This window comes from Asparagus officinalis, chromosome 5 (genome assembly GCF_001876935.1).
Source record: "Asparagus officinalis chromosome 5, Aspof.V1, whole genome shotgun sequence".
In the NCBI taxonomy this organism is placed as follows: Eukaryota; Viridiplantae; Streptophyta; class Magnoliopsida; order Asparagales; family Asparagaceae; genus Asparagus; species Asparagus officinalis.
This window is the reverse complement of record NC_033798.1, coordinates 94752485-94763360: the sequence shown is the minus strand read 5'-3', so window position 1 is coordinate 94763360 and position 10876 is coordinate 94752485. Positions and strand designations below refer to the sequence as shown.

The window sequence follows — 10876 nt, the reverse complement described above, 5'->3', positions numbered from 1 at the left end:
TATTATATCATGCAAGGATCCCTAGGCAACATGAGTGGATAGAAATCTTTGGGATGACCATCCACTTAAGTTGACATTAAGAATTACTGAAAATGATATATATATATATATATATATATATATATATATATATATATATATATATATTATTATATCATATATTATATATATATACGGTTTTTCTATAGCTCCTCTCTTATAGAGTGCCCATGAACACTCTATAAAAAAACCGATATATAAGCCTGCCCAAGCTATCCACGTCATGTTGCCTAGCAGATCCTTGCCAATGATAATATTATATATATATATATTATATCATATATACGGTTTTTCTATAGCTTAGGATGTAGTACATAGATGTCAGAGAAACTACTAACACCTGAATTATGAACACTTAATTCACTCACCTTAAATATGAGCCTGCCCAAGCTACTTAGATTGTGATATATTGATATAGATGTGAGTGAACAAGTAGTAGTCCACAATGATTAATGACATCATAGAATTATGTAAAAATTCATACAAACAAAATCTGGAACAAAGAATGACAAAGAAGAAAGATACAGAGGTCTCAAATGACAAAAAGAATTAGCTGACGAACTGGAAAAATAACCTACCACAAAATTCCCACAACTGAAGGATATGATAACCAAAAGTGATTGTTTCTCTCCCTCCCTTCTCTCTCCCCCCATCCTCTTGTTTTCAATCTGTATTTATTGTACATTACGCAGCAGCTGGCAAAAAGACCTCCTCTCTCTCTCTCTCTTCACACCCTCACCCCTCTATACAAGAATGAAATCTTTATTGAAAAAAAAATATAAAAATAAAGCCCTTCGTTATATATCATCACAGCTACGTATAAATACCAGCCACCTCCGATGTGTTGAACCTTTTCAAATCATCTTCATCATCAGGCAAACTAGAGAGACTCAGTTGAAGAAGTCCGTGGTTCATCATCATCATCACCGTGTGACACTAGGCACTCCTGGGGATTAGAGTAGAAGTAATCTTCTTCCTTGGGCCTGTCGGGTATTATAGCTCTCGTTGAAGGCTTTCCCATTCGATTTGAATGGGCTGCCTTCACTGCTGAAGAGAACTCATCCCAACCTAATGATCCACTGGCGTACTTGTCTACAAGCTCAACTAAAAGTTTCCGATCCAATAGGAACGTCTTCCTGAAGCCCAAGTATCTGAAACATTGAAGTAATAAATATAGGGAAAATAATTAGCCTCACTGTACAATTGCAATCAGTCTCTATGTCTGTTGTCTTGAGTAATGGTACTTCTTGAACAAACTTGCAAGGACGTGTATATATATACATTTAGAAGGGTTACTTGCAGATAACCTCATGTACACTATCACCAAATTGTGGAAGGACCGTCTTCTATTGTTGATGATAGAAGCCATGGTTTCCAAACTCAGTTAATTTCACATTAAGATTGGGCTTCATAAACTGAATTACTTACTATAAGCTTGCACAATGATTATTACACATAATAATATAACCAATTAAAGTAGGAAGACTAACGAAGTTGAAAATGCAGGGGATCTATCTGCAACAACAGAAGTACAGGGGGATATTACTGCAAATTGGTGATAGTATAGGGGGTCTATACGCAATTAACCCTATTAGGAAAACATGAGACCCAAATCAGATCATACTAATGCAGTATACTATGCATAAGGTCAATGCCATCAATCTAGAAGGAACTATAATGCTGCAACAGATTTTGACCTTCGGGTTTGACACATTGCGTGATGTTAATCAGAAAGCATGACAAAAGGAGAAAAGTGTGATCATAACAAATATACGTCAATAAAAGATGAGTGAGGGCACTACCTGCGATGCCCTTCGACCACTTTGGCCATGTTACCATCATATGTAGGCACAAAGATATCACTCTCTAGCGAGACCAAATAATCTAGCGCTGCCATTTGCGATGAGTGGTTTTGGAAAAATCTAAGATCTGATGGTCCAAGAAGTGTTTCCTTTCTCACCTACACAGAGGACAATGTTAACTATGATATGAAAGCCCAAGAACCAAGATCAAAGTAAAACACCTATTGCACAAGAAAACACTAACCACATTAGGATAAGCTGAGGTAAGACTAGCCATTCGCCTTGCTCCTCCATAAATTTCCCCAGCAGCAATATATATGGTGATACTACGATCAATATCGAGTGCCTTAAGTACAAGAGCAGTCTCTTCAGGCGTCAAAGGACAGAGGCCATCCTTCCTTTTTATGTCAGAATTGATAACTTTTTCTTTCCACCAAGGATATGCATACCTATACACCGAATTGTATTAGTTGCAATGAACTGATAAGCAAGGAAAAAATCAGTTGTTCAATAAAAAGGAAGCTAACGATAAAAGGATGTTACCTCATTCTAGTCAATTCCTCTGCCTCCTCGTTGGTGCAACCTTGTGTGCAGCCAGAGAAAGCCAGCATGTCCATTTCATATCGGAGGTGGAGAACAAGAAAAGGGCCATTTTGGCGCAGCAAGTTTATCACTCTGCTACCCAATTCTTCAATCTGAGAAGTAAATCTTAGGGCAGCAAAATTTACTCGGCACCGTAGTTTTTGGATCTCCAATGGCAGGCCATTATTTGCCAGTCGAGCATCAGTTTTATTCAAATGAACTACCTTGAACTTCTGAATTAAAGGTAGAATCTGCATGCAAAACAGAAAAGGTCATTTAAGTATCTCATCAAACTGCATTGTGTACGCTGTCTATGATCGAAATATGCTGATGAAAATTGACCTGGCGTTGGTAGTAAGAGATGTCAGACCAACTAACAGGGGGCATGGAGTAATACATCCCCAGCTCTACCCTTCTCTTTAACCTTGGGGGAAGTTCTTTTAGTATTCGAACCTCATCTCTTAATGACATGATAAAATGATCGACATCAAATATATCTTGAAACTCACTGCAAAACGCCCCAAAAAAGTTCACTTTAGTAATTAACATGTTGAAGAATGAGCTTGATTGGTCAACAACTCTCCTGGGATCAATCGTAATTGATATTCATAAATATAAAAATAAAAAACATACCTAGGATCATTCCAAAAAGAGGTCTTGTCCAACTCTGGTACAATCAGGGTCACATTCAAATATCTCGCAATAGCAACCATATCACATATCTGTAAAGATAAGCTCCAACATAAGAAGAATAAAGTTGGTACTTTGTTAGATATACATATAAAAAATAAATACAAAAACATTATTATAAACTTACAGCTGCTCGCATTTGATTAAGTCCTCCATTGCATGACACCATTAGATAACCATTATTCTTGTATATTCCTAGAAAAAGAAAAGAGAAACCACAAATCAGATGAAACAGATAAAGCTGAGAAGCAGTATTTACAAAATGTAACTATACTTCCAAAAAGCTTCAGTAAACAATTAAATGTATGGGGGTCGAGTGTTGCCCTGAATGATTACTGAACAAATTTTGGTGCAACCTCTTAGCATGCGGTGAAAGTAATATGTCAATAAAGTAAGATCTAGTATTTTTCAAATAATCATGGTAGATAATTCCAAGTGAACTAAAGAGATCCGCTGAGGGGAAACTTATAGGAATGAATTGAAATGTAAAGGGTTTGGATAAACTTTGCATCTTACTAGGTAGATTGCCAAAAGGGAAAAAATGTGACATGAGTATTATAAAAACATTAAACATTAGTTAGACAAATAGATCGAGGGGTAGAAAAAGGATTGATGCCTTAAACATGTACGTTGTAAAAGAAAGGGAAAGTCAGACAATGTGCTCCTAGAAAAAAGTGGAGTAGCTATATTAGAAGACAATAACATTGAAGAGTCAAGTTGGCAGTGTTTCAGTTCGATAATACTTTCTGAATCAGAAGATTTGCTCTTGGATAGGACCAACGGTTATTTGATTGGAAAGGAAAATATAATTTATTTCTAACAAGATATACCAGGACAATGCTCCAACTGCTATAAATTAAAATTTTCTTGCAATTAGTGATCAAAATAGAAAATTTTGCTTACTTAAGGATATGAACACAAATGAGCAAAATTTCAAAGGAAACAAACGAGTTAAGAGAATAGTTCTATTTGGATAAGTCACATGAAGAAAGATATCCAAAGAGGAGTTGTCAAATATCTCTCCATCACCTCTTAGTTAGTCCATAAGAAGAAATCACATGTGCAGAGATATAGAGCATTTTTTTTCATCGACATGTCGAAACAAATCAAAATAGTATATAATCCTGTCTAACCTAATTTTCTCCAATTTGGCAGAGTTCCTGTGATAAACAAATGATTTGTTTGATATACGATGACTAAGATCAGAAATTCCGCACATAAGAGAGAAGCTAAATTAAGCAGAGAAATTTGGCAATCCAAAGATGAGCAGATAGGAAAATTCGCAAAATGTGAAAGACAAGACAAAAAAGTGTACCTATAGAAAAGGATTGATGCAACAAATGAGATAAACAATGCACTCTATGTAGAAAATAGGGGAATTTCAAGTTTACATTAGGAACTGAAATTCATAGTGATTGATTAAAACCCAATTCACAAACGCTAAACAGAACAGAAGAGAAGAATATAATTCTGATGAAGTTCTTCCCCAACATTAATAAATGAGCCGACTCAATAAAACTAGGCACCCATGTAAGTCGATGCACAAAACACCCTATAACCACAAATGATAAAATTTTGCATATCAGATATCTCAAATTCCCAAACCGAATTCCCTGTAACAGTTGAACCTAGATCTCCAGAATTATCAACTGCATACCATAGCGTCCAACAAAACACCACCCATCGGTAACAAGAGGAGGAAGAGAAACTCACTTTTGGGCGGAAGAGGAATCCTCTCCACGACCGAAGAGACCGAAGACGACGAGGATAAAGAGGGATTTACGGGGAGAGGCAACGCCGACGAGGCCTTCGCGGGCGCCGACGAGGATGTTTTCACGGGCCGAGAGGAGGGGGGTTTCAAGGGCAGCGGAGAATCCGAGGGGGTGAAGCAAGAAGGCCACCCTTTCAGTACTCTCGGCCCCCAGAGCTCCCCCATTGCCGTCAACTGCATAACACAAGTCCACAACAGAATCGTGGTCGTCCCCCTAATCATCCAAAGCTTCATCCTCGATCTCGATACCATCGATCCCTTCCCCTTCTCTGAAGCCCTCAGATCGCTGTTCAGGCCCATATGATGATGATGGTGATGATTTTGGTGCTGATAATGATTCTCGTCACAGTATTCTGGATCCAAGCAATCCTCTCTCTCTATTCTGCACATCTTCCAAACCCCAAACCCCCATTCATAGAAAACCCTAGTTCTCTATTTTTACCCCAAGTTTACGGCAAAATAGAGGGAAATGCCTTCGATTAAGATCAATGCAGCCGCAAGGCAAAGCTCGATATCCACAAAGAATTTGAAATCTTTTAGCAGCCAGCCAACAGAAAAAATCAAACGATTCGACCTCAAAACCCAATGAGGAAACGAACAATCCTCCCTTTATTTGCAGGTTCAAACCTTAATCAAACAAATGAACCCTAAAATCAACAGCTTTTCCTCACATAAACAAACACAATAGCCTACAATTCACAACAAAAAAAAATGGGCGCAGATTAATCTGGGGGAAAATGTGCAGGGCTCGGCTTTTATTTTCTCAAAATCGAGATCTGCGATGGAAATTAGGGGATCTGAAGCGAAAATAAATAAATAAATATCTCAGTAGGAGAAATTCGACCAAAATAAAAAAAAAATGGAAGAAAAGGAGCCCTAAAATCCCCCAACGTTATAGTCAACCGGAAGAGGCCGAGGCGTCGGTGTGAGGCGTACATACATACGAAGCGATGTGAGTCCCCGAAATTACCGCAACGCCATTATCGGATCCTTACGCTTGTTCTAATCAGGATCCATCCAATTAATGAGCGCCAGTTCATTGGGACCCACGGCGATGGGGCGACCGGCACGTGGCATGACTCTGATCCTCGCTGTGGTCGAGATGCCGACATGACATCGGGGGACTGTGAGTTGGACGGCTGTGATCGCGCGGTGAGGACTTAATGACTTCGTGATCTGGGCGCTGTTTGNGGCGCCTGAGACTAACGGTTATCGTCTGCTGTGTTGGATAAGCATTTTTTTCTACACGTGATTAAAAACTAATAATTGACCATGGTGGTGTGCTTCGATGCGGTAAAAACTGAAAGCAACAAAATGATATTGTCGGATTTATTTTTTTCTGATGCGGAATTAATGCCTTTGCATTTGATTTCGGAATGAAGAGTCGTAGAGAGAGAAGGCTGTTATTTCTAAACTGTGTTATCAAATTTCTATCTTTATAATTATCTACCACTTTTGAATTAGTCCATACTAGGGCTGTCCAAAAAGCTCACCGGCCCGGGCTTGATAGGAAACCCGGGCCAGACCCGGGTCCGGTCATCGGCGCCCAGCCCGGAATAGAATTTATTTTATTTTATTTTATTTTACTTTCATATATATATATATATATATGATATATTATATATATATATTAATATATAAGTAATATACATATATATAGAGAAAAATGGGTATGCTTGACAAGCACAAAAATTTGTGCTTGTAAGTGCGACTGTTCACATCCTCATCACACTCACTACCCATTTGTGAAGTGGTCCCATATTTTGAATGAGTGGAGTGGATGTGACAATCACTACCAAGCATCAACTTTTGTGAGCTGTAGCCAGCATACCCATATGCGCTATAATATATATATTATATATAATAATAAATATATTAATAATTAATATATAATATATATAATATATATATTAATATACATATATATATAATAATATAATATAACTCTCTTATATAAATATATATGTATAATATGCCTCTAATATTATAATAATTATAAATACATGTAACTATTATATCAATATAATATCTGATATGGTGGGTGCTAATAATAATATATATATATTATATATATAATATATATATATATATATATATAATATATATATATATAATAAGTTATATATATATATAAGAGCTTGAATATGGGTATACTGGGCAACGGATCACTTGGTAGTGACTGTGATGACACATTCTGTCCACTACATCACAACCTTGAGTTGTGACTGAGACCCATCTTCAAGGTGTGATGTATGGACAAGATGTGTCCACATCACTACCATGATCCTGGTACAAGTATACCCATTCTTTCTCATATATAATATATATTATATATATAATATATATATATATATAATAATATATATATATATGTGTGTGTGTGTGGTGTGTGTGTGTGTGTGTGTGTGCTAAAACTTGGTCAACTAACGTGGATAGGGAATATGTGATCACATTAAAGTTTTAACCACTCATATGCCTAGGATCTCAGTATTATATTAAAGGGTTTTGATCATCTAAATAATGTGGCCTACAACTTGAGTGCACATCAACTAAGTTGTAGGCAAGCTTGCTCTCTATATATAATATATATATATATTATTATAACATAGTATATATCTATAATATATATATATATATATTATATATATATAATATAATATAATATATATATATTATCGTTTAGTATAATACAATTGTTTATGTAATCTACTATAGAGTATTTACAATTTTTTTGTATACATAACTGTAAGGTGTGTGTGTTGCTCTATATATATGATATAATAATATACTAATATATATATATATATATATTGAATTGACCATGAATATTTTGTGCTACTTATCTAGTGTAAAAATAGGAGTTGAGAAGTAGATTATGTTCAATATCCTAGCCACAACATATATATTTAGAGGTCTTTGATTTGGCCTTTAAATTCTATAATTATTTTTAATTTTGTTTGTTTCTACAAATTTTACAATTATTTTAATTTCTATAATTTTTTATATTTATAAATTACATAATTACAATTGATTAATAATATAAAAAAATTTTATCAAAAATGTGTGTATTTTTGGAATTGTATTATTCAAAATTAAAAAAAAAATAAAAAATGTTAAATAATAAAAAAACCGGGCCGGCCCTGGGCCCGACCCGCCTGGGCCCGGGCTCCGGTTTTGCCCGGCCCGGGCTGGCCCGAATGGACAACCCTAGTCCAGACGATGTTAGCTCAATATAGCTATCCAAAAATAACATTTAATTGGTTGTTCTTTCACAAATGTATAAGAATCTGAGAAGCTAAATATAAAAACATAACTCATTGACCATGTATTTATTCTTATATGATGTCGGGTATAACGGTTATGACGAGAATCGAATATTATAGTTTTATATTTTAACATGCCCTTACGGGTTGGGCACCCTTTTCTATAGGCTAAAATGTTGAACCCTCGCAGGGGTAATAATTTTTAAAAATCTACATTAAAATCGTGGTCAGCAATGTTCGACCATGTTTTGCTTTAATAGCATCGTAAATTGAGCCACCCTAACCATTTCACCAAACTCCAAAGTTATGGTAAGTATCAATGATTATAGTTGTATATTCTAATAGATACATTGATAAATAGAAATGAAAAGCGCAATGTAAGAAAACACTAGATTGTGAAAAAAAAAATTTGGAGTCGGAATATAATTTTGATTATTGAAAATTTTATTTTTAGTAAAACAATATAACGTTCTTATATGATTGTAAAATACTTGTATAAAAGCGTTTACTTTAAAACGTGACACGATAGGCCGTGCAGTTAAGGGGTTATTTGGTTTCAACGTATATGAGATGAGATAGGGCAGAGCAGAGCTTTTGCAATGTCAAATGTCAACTTTACCTTCTTTACCTCGTTAGGTTCATAAAAAACAAGCACATTTTGCTGAGGTGGCACTCAAAACCATCTCCCTAACAAAGAGAAAGGAATTGAGATGGAAAACATGTGCTTGTCAAGCGGAGGAGCTCCGTTACAGGGACCTAAAATATGGGACCATTGGACGGGACATGTGAGATGTTCCCCTTCTATTGCATAATGAGCTGGCATGTCTAACTCATTATACAATAGAGAGGGGACACCTTACATGTCTTCTTTATTGGTCCCATATTTTTGGTCATTAAGGCATTTTTCCAGGCGCAGATAGACGATCCAATTCCAAATGTTGTCGTGACTACTCTTAATTACCAAAAACATCCTAACAACCCCTAATTGATGACGAGAAAAGCGCCAGAGATCATATGAGTCGATTGTTTCCCATGCTAGACCGTGTCCTGGCTGCTTGACGGTGACGGTATTTTTCGAGCGTCTATTTATTATTATTTCACTCTTTGCCTTTTACAAATAACATAATTTGACGCTTACAGTTTTTCTCCGTAGGCAACAACTCGTTGGCTGAGAATCTACAATCATTTGTAGTAGTAACTATCCCTATATCCACGCAAATTTAAGATCATGCCAAATTGTCCACGCTGTAAAAATCTATTCCTTTAAAATTAACGCATTAAATTCGTCGAAGTTCCGTCTAAGTTGCACTTACGCAACCTAGGCTGTCTTCCACGGTTCCACCCATCGAACTTTTATATTAACGACGGAGTTGTAATCTGTTGCGCTTATTTATCCCAAACCTTTCTATGTTGTCGAATCAAAAGCACATCATACTCCCTTTAAAAGTACGAGTTCGAGGAAATCTTTCTATGGTTAATATTACTCTTAGTTTTTTTTAATATTACATTATTATTCTAATCTATTCTAATTATCCTATCTTCTTTTGAATTGGTAACCAAATGATTTATTCTATTCATAATGAGACTTAACATGTTATTGGATAAAATAAATATGTTTTATATAATTCAAATTATTTACTTATTTCAATTCGTAGAGAAATCTAAAAAACATATGCTAGCCAACACCTAAAAAATTTTGGACTTTGTAAAAAATATTCTTCAAGTTTTTTAAATTGTAAAAACGCCCTTATAAATTCAAAATTTTGTTAAAGCATCTTGAAAATTATAAATTGTACTTATCTCAATTCAGTGAGAAATCTGAAAAACATATGCTAACTAGAAACTAAAAGTTTTTTTACTTTGTAGAAAATATCTTGTAAGTTTTAAAAATTATAAAAACACCCTTAAAAATACAAAATTTATAATAAACACCTAGAAAATTTTAAACCTCTAAACATACTAAAAACCTACAAATAACACAAACAGCCCCCAAAAATTTATGGAAATTATAATACACAATCTGATTTTTTTACAAATTGTAAAATAAAACCCTCAAAATTATAAAATTTATAAAATTTATAAAATTCCTGATAATTTCTAACCTAATAGAACATTAAAAATATAGAAATTATAAATATCCCCTACATAATTTATAATTTATAGAAAACGCCCTTAAAGTTTCAAAACCTACAAAAAATATTAAAATTAAAAATTTACAAAAACACCCTAAAATTTTTAAATTCATTAGTAAATTGAAAGTATATGAATTATAAATAGTCTATAAACAATTTACAATATATAGAAACGACCTATAAGTTTAAAAAATTGCAAAAATACCTTAAAATTCATAATTTATAAAAAACATCATGAGAATTTCTAACCTATAGATACTAAAATGAAAATATAAAATTACTAACAACCCGAAAAAAATTAAAATTTTGCAAAAATTATCATACACCTTTTAAAAGTATAGGTTTAGGAAAAACTTTTCATGGTAAATATTACCCATAACTTTTTTGAAAAGAATATAACTAATTAAAAATCTATTAAATTTTAAATTTACAAAAAAATACCCTTAAAGTTTAGTACATTGCAAATTACCCCTCCAAAGTTTGAATTTTTTTCAATGATTTTTTTATAATTCCTTGATTTCAATGTAATATTTAATAATTTTGTGTATTTGTAAATTATAAATTTTAGGATGTTTTTTTACACTTTTTAAAACTTTT

General features: G+C 34.1%; 1 protein-coding gene across 1 annotated transcript; it reads right to left on the bottom strand.

Annotated features, from left to right (window-relative positions):
* On the bottom strand, positions 476-5849 carry LOC109840239 (uncharacterized protein At1g04910-like). The gene is made up of 8 exons (XM_020408806.1): positions 4827-5849; positions 3241-3308; positions 3057-3145; positions 2766-2931; positions 2385-2674; positions 2086-2290; positions 1842-1999; positions 476-1190 (listed from the first exon to the last, which is right to left on the bottom strand). The coding sequence occupies exons 1-8, from the start codon at positions 5272-5274 to the stop codon at positions 920-922; spliced, it is 1695 nt and encodes a 564-aa protein (XP_020264395.1). The 5' UTR covers positions 5275-5849; the 3' UTR covers positions 476-919.